Source organism: Tyto alba, unplaced genomic scaffold (assembly GCF_018691265.1).
Source record: "Tyto alba isolate M040663 unplaced genomic scaffold, T.alba_DEE_v4.0 Super-Scaffold_2, whole genome shotgun sequence".
Lineage (NCBI taxonomy): Eukaryota > Metazoa > Chordata > Aves > Strigiformes > Tytonidae > Tyto > Tyto alba.
Genome location: NW_024881282.1, coordinates 82,900,823 through 82,917,330, shown reverse-complemented (window position 1 = coordinate 82,917,330; position 16,508 = coordinate 82,900,823). Strand labels below are relative to the sequence as shown.

Genomic DNA, 16,508 nt, shown 5'->3' with positions numbered 1-16,508 from the left:
AGTTGTCACCAGAAGACACTCATTACTCTCTCTCTGACTACTGAAGAAGCTTAAATAGGTAGTAAACATTATTACAGTTTCATGACAAACTTGTAAATGTAGGCTGGCTGAAGGTACAAGTGGAAGGCAGCTGACATAGGAAGTACACACTATAAACCCCTACCTTTAATCCCTTCTAGATGAATTTCTCCAAAACACATCTCATCCCATCACTCATCTGTTGGGAGTTCCAGGGTAGAAACTCCCTGTGGCAGAAACTTCTGAGTCAAGACTGATTAGGTTCACTCTAGCAGTGATTTCTATTCTTAACTAAAATGGTAAAACAGTAAAATGGTACTTGTTCTGCACGTAGATCTCCAAAGGGCAGATGCTCAGCACGTCAACATTAATTGGAGGTTATCACTCTTTACCTATTGTTTCACATGGAGTTTACCAAATCTGTGATGATGCAAAACCTGGAGAGAAAATAGATATCCATGTTCCAACACGATCAAGACTTGGTGGCTTTTATAGAGGCAGTGCTGGAAACTGAAATGAATTTCAACCTCAGTTAAGAAACTTGTTCACTTGTTTCAAAGCATTCACAACCCTAATTACACCTTCTAAATATATTCTAGAAGTACAGCTGGATTGTAGAGTGTGAGCGGGTGACTAAATGGCATCATTTGCAGCCCATTATCTTTTCAAAAGCTTTTCATGTGATATCTTCGGGAAGTGGAGACTAATTGCGCTCCTTGCCTGTGCAATTTGGAGAGTTTGATACTTTGGTCCCAACAAGAAAAATGAAAGCATAAGAATCACTCATCCATCTGCCGGTAGAATGAAAAGTCACCGTTTCTTTGAATTCATTAGAAATGGTTGAGACAATGAGGATAATATATACTTCACCAGGAAATAAGCTAAGCTCAGACAGAAAGTTTGACCAGAAATTTGGAAGCATGTTTGAAATCTAAATCCAACTTCCTGAATTTCTTGAATCAGCAAAACAGAAACTCTGCGACTACCTATAGAACAGATTTCCTTTTGGTCAGAACAGCTTTTTTCATGATTTCTATCAGGCTGGTTTGGGGAGAACCTGATGCCCAGTGAACTTCACTAAAGTCACTACTGGTGTTTAACCGGACTTGTATCGGTGCCTGTCTGGAACAAAGTTGTCTCAAGAATGAAAATGGAAAAGCTCTATGAAGGTCAGTCTGCTTCTCATTCATTGTTTTTTTTTTTTTGTTGTTGTTTTTTTTTTTTGTTTTGTTTTGTTTTTTTTTTGTTTTGTTTTGTTTTGTTTTGTTTGTTTGCTTGTTTGTTTGTTTTTTTATATTCACTTCCAGACCTAAATGGATGATAAGACTGATGAAGAAATTAAGAGCTGGAAAAAGTCATGTATCATACTTTGCACTCGATGTCTGAAAATGCTGTTGGTTCAGGAAATTGTTGAGGCAACCTTTAAGCAATCCCTTGTACGGATCATGAATTGCTGAAGTCTAGAGGCTTTCTATGTCTGGACTGAAACCCAGCTAAAGGCGTGTCCAAACCCTTTCAGGGATAAGTCCTGGCTAGAAGCTGAGTTAGGACTAGGTCTTCAGGGTGGTGCAGGTTGGAAGAAATTTCAAATACACAAGCTATCACTTTTCATTATCTATCACTTGACAACCTTGCAAGTCTCTGTATGGAAAAAGCCCTTCCAGGAAGCTTCTTGCAGAAGTAGTAGGTTCTTGCCTTTTGGGCTGTAGAGCAATGCCTCAAGGCAACCTACTTGGGTGCTAAACCAACATCACTCCTGAACTTTGGGCTGTTGGTGGGGTTACGATCCAGACATGGTACTAGCTACCTGAGAAAGCCCTTTGTACAGGCTTATTAGCTGGAAGACTAAAAGGGTCCATGAACTACAGGAGCCTTTTGACCCCCTCCAAAGCTTTTTAACTGAATTCACATGATGACCCCTTCCCTTCACCCGAACCCAAAGCATTTGGCTCATTTCTGGCTCCCAGCCTCTGTCCCCAGGCTTGCTCTTGCTCTGTCCCCTGACCTGCCCTTGCTGTCCCAGGATCTGTCCAATGCGAAGGCAACAAATACCAAACTGTAATGAAAAAAGCTTTTCATTTTCTGATCAAAAGAAGAATCTGAAGTACTGGAAATTTCACATCAGAGCCTCTGCTCATGAGGTCTCCAGGTCCTGAGAGCTTCCAATAATTCAGTTAAGCTTCAACCATTTGAAAGCCAATTTGAGCAGGATCCTGTCTCCAAACTCTGCAGAGTTCACCAGTCATTATCCATTAGCCTTTGCCATGCTCTCACCTCTTGCACTGTTAACCTGCATGCATTTTGGGAGGATAAATCTGGTACAGCTCCTGATCCATTTCACAGGAAAGTTTGTTTTGATTTGTTACACCTTTTAGAAGTGTCACAAAATGTTACAACTTGCAGATACCTGAGAGGGGGTGCCAAGCATTTATCTGTTTAAGTATAGTTAAAGTTAAACCAATTCCTCCACAATACTTGTGAACAGGTCAGAAAAGATAAAGATCAGATGAAGCAGATAAAATTGATGTTTCAGCAGTCACAAGTGATTATATCACAGCATTATACAGGTGACAGTTTTTCTACTTAAGGTTATCTTATTATTATTTTTGGGGGGATACCATTATTTGTCTATAGGGCTGGTGAATAATTCATTGTAAACAAAGTGTGTTGTAAAATGCTGCTTTTTTTTTTTTTTTACTGATCTAGGTTTGTATATTGGTTTCATCACTTTGCAACTTGAATGACTTCCAGAAAAAAGCTAAGACAACAGGAGTTTCTTGCTTCAAGGTCTCTCTGCTCTCTTGGGCAGCTTCTATGCTTAAATATCTACTGTTCTTTTGTTATCCACAGCATCTGAGTAACTCTGCTGTCACCTCAGCAGTCTATCAGATTGGTAGTGATACTGTCGAGGTAAGAGGCCCATCTGAAAGTACTAAGCAAAGGTCTGCAGGACCTGCGTGTCAGAGTAAGAGTTTGCAAGTATATAGCGTGAACTGGAAACATGAACTTCCCTTGAAGCACTCACTTAGTCGTGGTGTCAGAGCGAGTGCTTGCAGCATCACTCACAGCAGCTTGCACGAGAGGGTTTAACAAATGAGGACCACTCCACCGTGAATGCCACAAGATCTGCCTTGTTCCACCTTGTTAGACAATGCACTACAGCCCTCAGTGTGAGAGGTTTCTGACCATTTTGCTCTTGAATCCATGCTGGAAAAATTATCAACAACAATCCAAATGCTGAATTATGCTTTGTCTAGTAGAAAAAGAAAATTAATAACTCAGAGTAGTAAAAGTGATGGTAGATTTGTATAGCAGCAAGACGTATCCCAACTCTTACTGGGTTTGCTTGAAGGCAATCTCCTCTTGCCAAAAGCAAAGGTCACCATAAGCTGCAGAATAGCGTGGGAAAACCTGCCTCAGACTTGGCCTGCAGAGCAGAAAGACTGATTTCTTTTTTCAGTCCTGGGTTCTCTCTTCTCAAGAGAAATTTATTTATAGGAGGAATGACGTTTCCTGCCGCATTCTTAACATGCTTGCAGCTTGGGATAAGAACATGGGAGCTTTGTCTTTTGCCATCTGTTTTCTATGGCAATAAATATCCATTTACGGATTTATCTCTGCCTGGTGTGTTTTAAAGTCATGATATGAATGAGTGTTCATGGATATTCATTCAGAGAGGAAGTGTCATAGGTAAATACCAGTCTCAGCTCCACATCGGTGTAGATTTACACTTGTGTAATGGACAGTGGAGTTCTCTCTTGCGGCTCAGGCCACATTTTTAATCTTAGCTTATCTTCTTCAGAGGCACAAGAAATAAAAAAGCAATCTGGACTAAAGTCCTGTTGAGCTGCAAACATCCACTGACACAATTGGGCACAGGGCCTTTAATTCACCATAGCTGAGAGCTGGGACCTAAAGCTGTGGTACACACTACAAGACCTAATTTTAAATGGCTTTTCCAGCCATATCTCTCCCAGCTTGATTTGTTCCTTACAGCACTTCATTTAGTCTGGAGATGGCCTTCCTTTTTACACAGCATCTGTAGTACCATCCTTTGAGCCTTGAAGGCAGAAGAGAGGGCAGACTTCTTCTTTTTTAATACAAAAAAGCTGCATGTTTTCTCTAGGCTTTCTAACTCAAAAAAACAATGCCTTGTGTTTGTGGTGAGAAACATTCCCATGTCTGGAAAATAGCCAGTGAGGTCTTGAGAGAAGGAGTAAGTATGTGTTCTTATTTACCAGTGCCTTGCAACAACAGAAAGAGATCACTGAATGGTGCTAGGCATTTGTTAGGCATTAGCAGGACTATATCCATGTTCCTCTCACACACATCCGCAGCACATGGATACAATAAAGATAGCTTGCAGGCATAAACCGTCTCACATTAATAATGTAAAGGAAGAAAGGACTACATATTTAACATGCATATTTACTGGTGGGGGAAGGAGACCCTGAGAAGGAAGATCTGGTGAGGAGGGCTCTGTGTTGAGATATACTGTGTTAGGGATGGGATTCATGTCTCCTGCTTTGGGGGAGTCCTCATCTGACCAAGATGTCCCTGTATATGCTGGCTAAAGGAGAGATGGCTGGGGTTTGAGTTATCAATTCAGCCAAAAATAGGTGTTGAGGGAACCACCTCTGCAACCCCTGCAGAGTATTTTGATTGCCTCTGCAGTGATCTTGAGGGCAACCTGAGGTGCCAGCCAGGATGAAGATGTCTCTCAGACATCAGCATTGACTTAGATGAACCCAATTCGTATCTCAGTCCTGACACTGGCTGCTTGTGTGCCCCATGGTACAAAATGTAATTCAGCCTCAGCTGACATGTTTGACAGTCTTTGTGCCATACCTGCTAATATTTAGCACTAGCCTTTTTTATTTGGACTTCTCTTCCTTCTCTTCTGATGGGTGCATGCCACGCATTGCACAGATTTCTTACATCTCAGGCTTTACATGTGAAAGTTGCTCACTCAGGACTATATTTCAGGCTCTTTCACTGCTGCAGCAGGTTTTTGTGGACTCTGAGCTTAGAAACACAGCTTTGGTGTGGCTTAGGACCACAAGTGCAGGGAATCTGCCCTGTCACTTCTAGCTGGTGGGGGGCTTCAGGGAGAGAGAGCATCACGCATGCTTCAACCAGGGTGACCACAACCTCATGGGCCAGGTGCCTGATGGGGCAGCTCTGTGATGAGGCAGAGAGAATAATGGCAAGGACAGAGATTTAGGACAAAAAAGAGCCAGTTGCAAAAGCCATCCTACCAAATCCGCTGGCAACCCTTATAGCAAGGCTGCAGCATTTGCCTTACAAGAAGCCTAAACCAACCCAGCCTTAGGTCAAGAAGTGGGAAGGAGAGAAATAAACTGTGGAACTGAGTGAAAATAAAACAACACAAACCCCCCTGAGAATGGCTGGTCACTTGGGCTGTGTGTGGAGCTGTTAAGTGAGTACACACTGCCAAGTCCCCTGCAGCTCTGGTCATCCTTATGCATATGTTCCTGCCACATATATAAATACTGACCTTCTCTGACACCTTCTTCTGCAGGTATTTCCATACTCTCCCTTGCTTCCCATCATGGGGTTACCTCCTGGAAACACTGGTGAGAGTGTTGTTGGTTTTCTACACCTCTCCATCACATGGACTAATGCACACAGCAAAGAAAAGACTTGGGCAGATGATGCTCAGTCAATATGGATAGTGTGTTTCCAAAGGGAATGTTGTGCATGCATGGAGGAGAGTGGTCTCCCATTCCCCACACTGTTATATGACTTGTCTCAGGTATGGTCTGTGTGAAAACATGAGCCCTTCCAGATGGGGAGGGACCTGCCATGGCCACCAACAGCGGAGGATGGTGGCCCCACAGCAGCTGGGAGCTTTCTCTGGCCAAAAAAAATCATCTGTCACCTCGCGGGAAGAAGCCTCTGAAGGAGACACCAGACTCTCTGCCTCTCCACATTTGAAAGAGCAGCTTCAAAGCCACGAGACATCAACCTGCCTCCTGTGATCTGGGTCAGCAACAGCAGTGCCCCTCCGGAGGGGGAACCCTGGCCGACCTTACAGCCTTGCTGGGCACTGTACAGGGCACACAAATAAAACCTGTCCCCAAGGCAGGTTAAGGCTGCAGGCAGGGCTGCCTACCCTGGGCCCCTCTCAGAACCAGCATCTTGAACTGCAAAGCCCAAATTTACCAGGAGGGACATTTCTGAATGCGCTCCAAAGCAACAAACAGCAATCAAACAATAGCAGACCAAAGCTGTGTGAATAATTGATTATTTTTGGTTTGCTTGACGGACTGGAAAGGCAAAGAAAATATGTTTCAGGTTGACGCAAAGTAATTCTGCTTTCTCTTCTGCCAAATGGAGAAGGAATAAAAACAAATGAAAGAAAGGCTTTGTGTTTAACTGAAACAGTTTTCGACCTGCATTTAATTTTTGAAATATTTTTCATATCCCTTAAAAAAAATGAAGGCATTCATCCAAATGAAATTACACTCTGTTTGAAGGAAAAATTGGAAAAAAAAATTTAATTTGTTATGTCCAAAACCAGATTTTTTTTTTGAGTGACACATGCAACAGACTCAGAGTAAACTCACAGGTGGCTTCAGCTGCCACAAAACTGCTTTTGAGCAAAACAGATGCCCTGAGAAAAGGTTTCCCTCAGACCTATGTGGAGCAACTCTGAGCCACTCTGGGCTTGTCACCAGCTTCTATGCGTGTCACCAGCCATGGGCCAGTGAGTGCAGCACCCCTCGCCCGCCCCTGGGGCACCCTCCCCAAAACCCCTGTGGCCAAGAGCATGCAGACAGTGCCCATCCCCTTGAGCCAAGCACCATTTGAGGGGATATCAGCAGTGGCAATCAGAGGGGGTGTGGGAAGTGTCCCTGTCCCCTGGGGGGCTGTGCCACCTCTGCCAGCTCCAGCAGAGGAAGTTTACGAGGCAAAGGCATCCTGAAGCACCCGATGCATGCTCGGTGTGCGCTCCGCAGGTGTGCATCACTCTCTGAGCTGACACCCGTGTCCCAGCTGCTGCCCCTTTGCCAGCCTGTCAATCCTTCAAAGTGATGGGACCCCCGCCTCGGTCCTCTGCGTGCTTGCAGGAAGCCAATGACAGAATTACAGCTTCCCCGGGGACCCACTGCCACGCCTGCTGCAGCAAGAAAGCCACAGGGTCACCTTGTCTAGCCAGGGACTGCCAGCCCCGCAGCGTCGCGTTGGCTGGCACCCACCAGAGTAACGCATCGTCCACTGTGTAGCCCGCAGTGCACTGTGCAACCACTGCTCACTATCCATCTCAGCTGGGACAGACACTAGTGGGCATCTACATCTGTGTTCACTTATACAGAGCCCTTCCACATCACCCTGAGCTTTCCACTGGTATTCATTATTTGACTTTATTATTAATTACTCCCCACTGCTACAGGTCAGTGCTGCCATATGCCATCACACTGTCTCAATGAGTATTGATTGTTGGAAATGATCCTTTTCAAAAATTATCACTCCAAGCAATATCATAGAGCTTTTAACTAGTTTTAATTGCTGCATGTTATCCTATTGTTCCTGCCCGCATCAATTTCTACCCTAAGTTATCACACAGCCTCTGGCTAGTATTAATTCCCATTCATCACCACACAGGTCCCACCAACAGTAATTTCTACACACCGTGGCATACACCAATAGTAATTTCTACACACCATGACATAACCTCTATGATCTCTGACTAGTAACAGGGCACACAACTGCTATCAGATGGTACCCTCCTCATCCTCTGGGCATGCATTCAGGACAAAGAAATCATGGCTTACCCTTTCCACACTGCGTCTCCTCAGTGATCCATACGGTATTTTGAATAAAAGTCTTCGGGTCCTACCCGGAGTCACAGCTGTCTGTACTACCATAGTGCAGAGCTAACTCGTGTGTGCATGTGTGTGTGTGTGACAGACGGAGTTCACAGCACACACAGGCTTCCTTTGAAATAACTTACAGTCTCATCTAGATTTCCCAACTATCAAATAGCCGAGTGGGTTTTCACATCAGACCATATGAGTCAAGATGTGGCTTATTTGAAAGAAGGAGGGGGGAAAAGTTGAAAAAAAAAAAAAAAAAAAAAAGGAAAACCCAAGCCTTGTAACCTTAACAACATGCTTCAAGCAGAGTATCTTTAGCTTCCTTCTGTTTCTCAGTGTAGTTTGCTCAGCAGGATTGCTGTGCCACAGAGGTGGAAGAATTAAGCTTCTGGGGAGAATGTTCCAAAAATGTCAAACTCGTTTCTTGTTACTACAGATGGTAACCAGGTCAGTTGTCTAATCAAAGCTCTATCAGAGTTATTATACATTTTGCCATGTGACTGCAGACCCCTCTGGTTTGCTGTACAGTAGATCACATGTTCACTTTAAAAAGAATATCTGGTGTATCACCATCTGGTGCAGAGATTAATGTTAAAACCTACATTGAGATATTGCTCTCTCCTCAATGTTGGAAAGCACATACCCAGAGCACGGGGCTCGAACAGATCCTCTGGGCTGCTCAGCCTAACACAAGCACTCACTGATTCAGGCTACATGGTCTGTATGGCACAGTGCAGTGCATGCAAAAGTACAAAGAACAGACATTACCACTCACACTCATGTCTGTACACATATATATCATTGAAAGCCCCCTCCATGGTGCCTACAGCTTGTATATGCATTTATAAAAATTATTATATGAGTCTATAATTGTGAAGTGTAGTATTCACAAGGTCAGTATCAACATCTACTTATTTTCTTTTTTTGGTATTTTCTTTCTTTGGAAGAAAAGTTTGAAGCTATTTTTGCACTTTAAATTGTACACAAGTGTTTTGGAAATGAGAAAAATACTTTCCTTTCCCACAGACTTTTCGCAGCACCAAGAGTTGTCCCAAAGCAGTCAGGTATGATTCTGTGCTTTTGTAAAAATGTGTTTTGGCTGTTGTGTTCATTTCCATGCTCAGTTACAGGTACTGGTCCTGATGCAGTTTAGAGTTAATGTGTACAAAGTGGGAGCTTCTTGATCCACAAACTCCATAGTGGTATTCTGAATTTGCTTAGTAAAACGGAAAAGAGATTGGCCCACACTCTTTTCCTTGGAGCAGTCTAGCTGGGAGACCAAAATCTTCTGAGCTGTGGAGCCAATCCCTTCCTCCATGTATTGTTCTCATTTTAATGCAAAAACTAAAAATACTTTGTTTTGATCGAAGTCCAAAAGCCAGGATGAAGGTGTTAAGGACATGACATTAAAACAACCGTTTAAAATAAAGAAGAGAACTCTGTATCTGCTCAGCATATGCACATCTATTAAAACCAGTCAAAGTAAAAAATCAGCAGCTTGATGTGGGAAACTCTGAATATTAAAACAATCGGCCTTTGTTCATAATTAGTTCCATATGTTTCTTGCCAAAGAGAGTGAGAGAGACAGGAAAAGATGGAAATATCTTAAGCATGACTGACTTATATAGGTTCTTTAAGTGGAATAGGTGAAGAGTTAGGGTCTTTGCTTCTTGCAGGGAATTTTTAACCACTGTTAATGCCCCCCTCTTATCTCACATTTTGCCTACCTGTTTTTTCAAGGACAAGGTGGTTGTCATTTCCCGGCTGCCCACGGGGAATCCTTGCCCGCATCAGCAGAGCCACTGGGGATCTACCGGTAGAGAAAGATGGCCAAGGCGACTGCAATCTGCCGTACTGGGAGCTTTGCCTGCATAAAAACTGAGTCATGTCTGAGTCATGACCTCGGGGGTGAGTGCTTCATACAAGGGAAGAATAGCAAAGATCTCCCTGCTCACCCGGTCTGAAGCCATGAGCGGGGGCTCCTGGTCACGCCAGCCCCCTTCCCCAAAAGCTCTCATATTCCTTCAAGCAAGGTCCCTGCAGGTCCAACTCATAGAAAGACCAGCCTTGTAGATAGAACTTTATCCACTAGAGGGGATGAAGAGCCATAACACACATCTCTGTGTCTACAAGCAAGCAAGATCCGGGACGAGGCAGACAGTCTAGTGATACCAGCATGAAGCACCACATAGACTGATTTTTTCCATAGGGGAAAGGGGAACATTCCTTCAGTCATTTCCAAAAACCACAAGTTCTTTTTGTAGGTTTTGAGGTCTTGCAAATGAAATGTAAATCTGCATATTCCTTAAGGCAGCTAATAACACACATATTATTCTTTTCAGGCAACCTCTTGCGCATGTGAAGAGTAGAAGAAATTAATCCATGTGCATGGTATTGGAGCCAGTTCCAGCAAGATTCCTGCATATCCCAATGGATCTGACTCCTCCCTCCCTCCCTGTGCTGCACTCCTGCACAACTCTACAGGTATCCTCCACAGAAACCACATAAAACTGGAGACCTGAGTTCACTTCCTTCTGCTTCATTCTTTATTTCCCAGGTGGCATGAACCCAGAGACAGGAAGTCAAACCATAATCATCAGGACTGTGGAAACCATCCAGAAGGATGAGATGTTGACTTTTTATTTGAATTACTCAAGGTGCATTGGTAGGCAAGTGTATAGGGCAGTCTATTAGAATTAGTTTAATAGATTGCCTGTAAGATAGGTAATATAAAATATGCCCTCATGAGGGTCTTTCTAGTTGTTACCAGAGAGGGAGTTTAGCTTTTTGTGGCAGATGTAAGAATGTCCCAGGGCACTTCAGCCTGTCAAATTCTGAATTTCCCTCTGGAGAGCCCCCTCTCTTGTGTAGTTCAGTGCAGATGCAGATTAAGATGTCCAGACTCATCACCGAGGCTTCATTCAACTGCATTGTCTGCAGAGACAATCTCTGACTGAACAGCACAGTAGGAAATAAAAGCCAAACTATCATAAAGGAACATCCTGGCCTTGCCACCACAGACCCTCAAAAGACACGCTGTATTTACTAACTACTGAAAGATGAAACTCTTTAAAGCAGTGGATGCTTTTCAGTATTAGCTGCAGGCTGCCAGGAACAGTGGTTTGTGGTAACAATGCATCAGAGGAAAGTACATTCCAATAGTTTGCTATTTAGACTATTTTTTTTTCTTTAATGAAAAGAAGAGAGAAATAATTTACTGCTGCAAATTGTGTCTTATATTTGCAACAGAGGAGTCAAGTTTCAAGTTAGTGTATGCCTAGTGGAGATCAGTGAATGGAAACCAGTGACAGAAGTGGCACACACTGAAATGCAGTATGTGGTAGCTATCAGATCTATCAATAAGACACTGTTTTTTAAAATTGAACAGTCACTCAGTACAGGAAAACTCACTTAAGTTCTGTACTCCATGAGACATGATTATGGCAACAGAATAAGAGGAGAACAAAGATAATTAGCAGCTCCTGAAAGTATTTTCCATTCTGAGCAATATCTATGGCCTCTATCAGTATCAAAGCCAAATTCTTCCCTAGAGTCCTGATAGGGAAATCAGTTGTATTTGAGCTCTTTAGCAGCTCCTAATAATCTTGGTGGAATTTCTTACTTCCCACTGTAAGAAATCCTCCCTAGCTGATTTGTTGGGGCACAGCAAAGCAACGGGAAGACAAGGAGAACAGGACGACACTCTGGGGTTGCAGTCCTTACAGTGACTTAGCTTATGTTTTATTGCACCCAGAATCAGACTGTAAAGGAAACTGCCTCGTTGGGAGTGAAAGATAATCACAGGCTGTCATTGAAAATCCAGGTTGCCTAGAAGTTATTTAAAAAAAACCACACCAGTTTTCCAGTCTTACATGGTGTTTTACAGAGAAATGTTATGATCACTGTAGCCTGGGGAGGGATGTGGGAAAACACACCAGGTGGAGCTCCATTCCTGTATGAGCCTTTTCCATCAGTGCTGGCAATAACCCAGCAGCTTTCTAGGGTGAGAGAGGCTGTTTGTGGTCCCCAGCCACAGAAATCCCAGGGGCTGCCCCTGTTGGACAAAGCTGTGTCATGTCTGGGGGCCACGCAGACCATCACATCCCTGTTGCCTCTGGGCAAGCAGTGCATGTGGGTGCCTTTTCTGGGTGCAGTAATCCAGGCTGAGTATATCATCCCCACCTCTAAACAGAGAGTCTTGCTTTGTTTTACTTGGTTTTGGTGCTCTGGGTTATGCAGTGATCAGCACAGTGTTGGACTGCATATGCAGCATGTCCATCACTCGTACCAACAAAGATGACTGGGAATTTAGGCTTCTGTGACAACTTTGCATAGTGCTGCAGCACGGTTGTTTAACCATCTGCAGTTCACAGACATGTTAGTACGTCTGACTAGCATAAGCCTAAAGAGAAACCCAGAACCAAGCACTTCTGGACTCAGAGAAGTTCATATCTGATGCATATTGCTGTAGGTTAACCCAGAATGTAATGTTAGATGTTCCTAAATTTCCTCATTCACTGGTGTTCCAGCAGAAATATCCACACGGCTGCTCATCTGTTGCTTTTTGTACCTCAGCCTTGGGTGTCTTGAAGAATGGCTGGCAGGGTGGAGTGTGAAACCCAGGATGTCACCTGCTGAGCCTGCACCTAGCTAAGCACTTGAACCCATCAGCTGGTGTGTCCACCAAGCCAGCAACTTCTTGGCACAGCCCCTAGTGAAAGTCATGACAGACGTAGACACCACAGAAAAAGGCTTCAGGAAGGACAGAGCCACCTGCACCCCTCTTCTTTCCCCACTGCTGCCAAGCAGACTCTCCAGGGGCAGCTTCCATCCTACCTCCAATTTTCCTCCCCACCCTCCAACCCGAGTATGGTGCTTGCTGGGGAAAGCAGTCCCAGCATCCAAGCAGACTGGCTCCTGGAAAACCCTGGCCAGAAGAACAGCAGCAGATAGCAAGTAGAGCCTCTGCTAGATGGAAGGACATTTCCCTTGTGTTTTAGCATGCCGGTAAGTCAGCTCTTTTCCCACATAACTCAAAGAGACAGTAATTAATTAGGCAGGGAACTTGCCTGACCCCATTGCCCTGGAGACACACCCCTGTAAACATCAGGAAGGGATTGCAGAGGCCACCTCTGACTTCCAGGGCTTATATAAACAAAAGAGGAGATATTTGGCAACAACACTACATTCCCACATCATGGATGTATGGCAGAGGCTGGATGTGATGCATACAATAGCAGTTATGCACTTAGCTGGGATATGACTGCAATATTTCTATCAGGGAAGTCGTCTAAAGTCTTTACAAATCCCAGCAACTGCAAGGAATGTGCAAATATTTTGTGCATCTCAGTATCAAGTCTTAAAATGTGAGTGGGCTATTCATGTGTAGTGCTTCGCACTGCTGATTTGCCTCAATTCCTGAAGAAATAGGGGTTCACTCAGCACGGCATGGAAGGTACTCAGCCATGAGCTAGATTTAAGCCTTAAACAGATTATGTGACATATGGACTATGTCAAACATTGTGAAGATAAATGTTTCTTCATTTTTCATAAATTTCTCTCTTTTAAAACTTCATCTTTGTTACACCACTTTGATTAATCTTAATATACTGTGGGAAAGCATATGTGTCTATGTGAGGGAAGGGGAGAGAGTTATGTTGCTCCAAGAGAAACCACATGGATAGCAGAGAGGCCAACATGTCCCTAAAGAAAGGAGGGAAGTAGAAGACCCCTGAGACACGTTAGGAGGGGTTTTTTAAGCCTTGCTAAAACTGGTAAACAGCCTTTCAGGCAAATTTTGTTGCATAGCGGAAGTCTCTCAGGCATGGAATAATGATGACTTTTCTCTGAGAGAGGAGAAAACTGTGTTTGCACAAAGCTGAAAGAGGAACTGTTAACATTGGCAAAATATAAAACCAATTTGGTTATGTTCTTTGTGGATTTATATGGACAGATTAAGAAATGTGAAAATTTGTATAACTCTCTAGATCTTCAGCCTTGGAGTCTCTCCCTGTAATTCCTATCAGTTTATTTTTTATTGCTTCAGCTCTCCTGAGTCTGCCAACCTGTAACAACACCCCACCTCAGTTGTAGCAGACATCTGGAGTGGTATTTACTCTCCCAACTTTGTTTGCCTTTATGTGATCTTGTCATCTGGACTTTTGTCATCAGTGAACAGAAATGGGCACTTGCAAGGTTTGAGACACCAGACCTGCTTCACCTGCCTACTTAACTGGGATGTGAATGATACCTAAAAGTGTCAGTGTCTCCCCTCTGATTATAAAACAAGCTTGATAACTTGCCACTCTTGATCTTCTTCTCCAGCTATCAGAAGCTCTGTTGCCTCCTTTGGTAGCTGTATTTAATTACCTTTACTTTGCTAACATCCTTGTTGGCATTTGCACTCTCAGGTCTTCATTCTCACCGTCTTCTTTTTCTGCATTGTTCAGCATGGGTGAGCAAGATGAAACTGCTCCACAAAACTGTTCTGTTCCACAAAGACTTTCTGAGGGTCAACAATGTGACCTGACTCTCATGGGAATGAGGTTAGGAGTTATCTGTGGTTGACAACACTGTGCACAGGGCTGCAACATAACACTATGGCTTTTCTTCCACTCCAGGACTCTTCATGACAACTGTGTTTAGTCAGTTGGGTCCCTGAGCTGAGTTCAAAAGATGACTCAACAAACTCATGAAAGAACATCTAATGTGGGCTACTAAATTGGAGGACACCACTTCTGGGTCACAAAACCCCTGAGTGCAAACAACTGATGGTTGGAAGATAATTGTGGGGACTGTGGCTATGTACTTGCCCTGTTCTTACATTTGTCTATAGGTACCTGATGTCAGTTGCTGCCCGAGACACGATGCTGGACTAGATCCTTCATTGGAAAGTCTTGGTATGATCGTTTTCACGTTTTCATTTTCAGAAATGTCAAAACAAAATCTGACTAACAGCTACCTAATTGCATCTCTTTAATGGCACAATCATGCTGAGCAACCTCAGCTTTTAGTGCAGGTCAAGGGGCCTGATTCTGCTTTTACTCACTACACTGGGAAAACACAGGCTGACTCTAGTAGTGGAGGATGAGGCTTTAAATCTCCTGCAAACCAGATACTGAGGATAAACCAGAGGATGTTGTTGTTTCCAGAAAGAAACTCATTAGAAGTTGCTTCAGAGAACTGATTTATCTGATAAATAGACTCATGGAAGTACCCATTATATTGTAGAGGGTAAGGTTAGCACCCATGCTTTTGCATTATGTGTGATTTGTGACTGCTCCAAGTACAAACTTGCTACTTGCTCTTTGATTAGCAAGTCCTGGCAGCCTGGCAAAGCCACAGAATTTATTGCTGCTATAGAGGTTAATGGATCACTTTACATGTTGATAATGTCTTATTATTGCAGTGGTTATTAAGAAAAATGTAACACAGACACCAGGAGTCGATAGTAACTGCAAGAATGTTTGTGTGATTACAGCAGGGATGGAGACTGCTGTGTGCAGGGCTTACTGTGCAAATGGTTGAAGGAAGTTCATCACAACCATATTTCTGTACCCCTCTTTTCTCCAATTTGTCCTCAGTACCAGCTATGAAAATGGCTACTGTTTACCAGTGTTGATGTCATGAAAAAATATGTTAATGGTGCAATTGGCTGAAGAATGGACAAATATAACACCTATCTATATCAGAGCATTCTAGGACTAGATCCAAATGCACATATCATCCTTGGCATTGGAGGTCTGTGCCTCAGACATTGACGGTTGGATTATTCTGCAATTGTGGTGGAGTGTTATACTCTGGAGGGAAAAAAAATCACCAAACTCGGATTCTGGAATCTGGATTTCTACTCATTTCTTAGTGGGAAGATGGAGGAGACTGCTGCTCAAATGGCTTAATGTCCCTCTGTCTCAGTTTCCCTATCTGTAAAATGATGATGAGAAGACTGGCACTTACCACTGATGCTTTTGTTGCTATTTCGCTATTATTAATAAAGATCCAAGTCTCTTAAATGCCCTTCTTTTGACAGCTTGGTTTTAAGAGCTGAAATACCTGGGCATTGATAGCCACCATTTCAGATCCTTACCAGGATGTGATGGTCTTGTCTACCTCATGGTGCCATCCCCATTGCCAAAGTCCACCAGGGAGCCCTGCCTCCTTTGGCACCTCTGGCCAAGGGACCTGACACTCACTTTGGATTAATTCCTTCTCCTTTGAATATCCAGCTTTATGTCTGGCTGGATACAGGATTTTGACTCAGACCTTAATTCCTGTTCATCACTAGTTGGCAGAAGAATGAGACGGAATACTTGCAGCATCCCAGGTAATTTCCTCTGACTGTTATGGTATTAGAAACAGAGATTAAGTTTCATGTCCCTGCTATTTTGGTATCAACTCTGCCAGGACTTGACAGCGTGGGGAGGGGGAAGAGCAGCTGTTTCTCAGGGTGATGAAGGAGGCTGGAGCGTAGCAAATCTGGATTGTTACATCCACCCAGGGCAAAACAACAACAGCCTATGGCAGAAAGTCCTCATGAATGTCACTTCCATCAGATAGTCAACTATATATATACACCATATTTTAAAATATACATATAAACTCCATACTTTTATATATATACACACACACACATATATATATATTTATCTG

The 16,508-nt window shown here is 43.4% G+C and overlaps 1 protein-coding gene across 5 annotated transcripts in view; it reads right to left on the bottom strand.

Moving 5' to 3' along the window:
* FRMD4A (FERM domain containing 4A) overlaps window positions 1-16,508 on the bottom strand; it is a 377,000-nt gene that overhangs the window by 201,291 nt on the left and 159,201 nt on the right. Inside the window, exon 1 of one of the 5 annotated variants that reach the window (XM_032985842.2) lies at window positions 7,818-8,106. The exons of 3 other annotated variants lie outside the window; for them this stretch is intronic. In XM_032985842.2, the coding sequence (XP_032841733.1) occupies window positions 7,818-7,910 (93 nt within the window). In that variant the 5' untranslated portion in view covers window positions 7,911-8,106. Of the gene's footprint in view, window positions 1-7,817; window positions 8,107-16,508 lie in introns of those variants that run through there. One more of the 5 variants, XM_032985840.2, reaches the window with a different exon arrangement.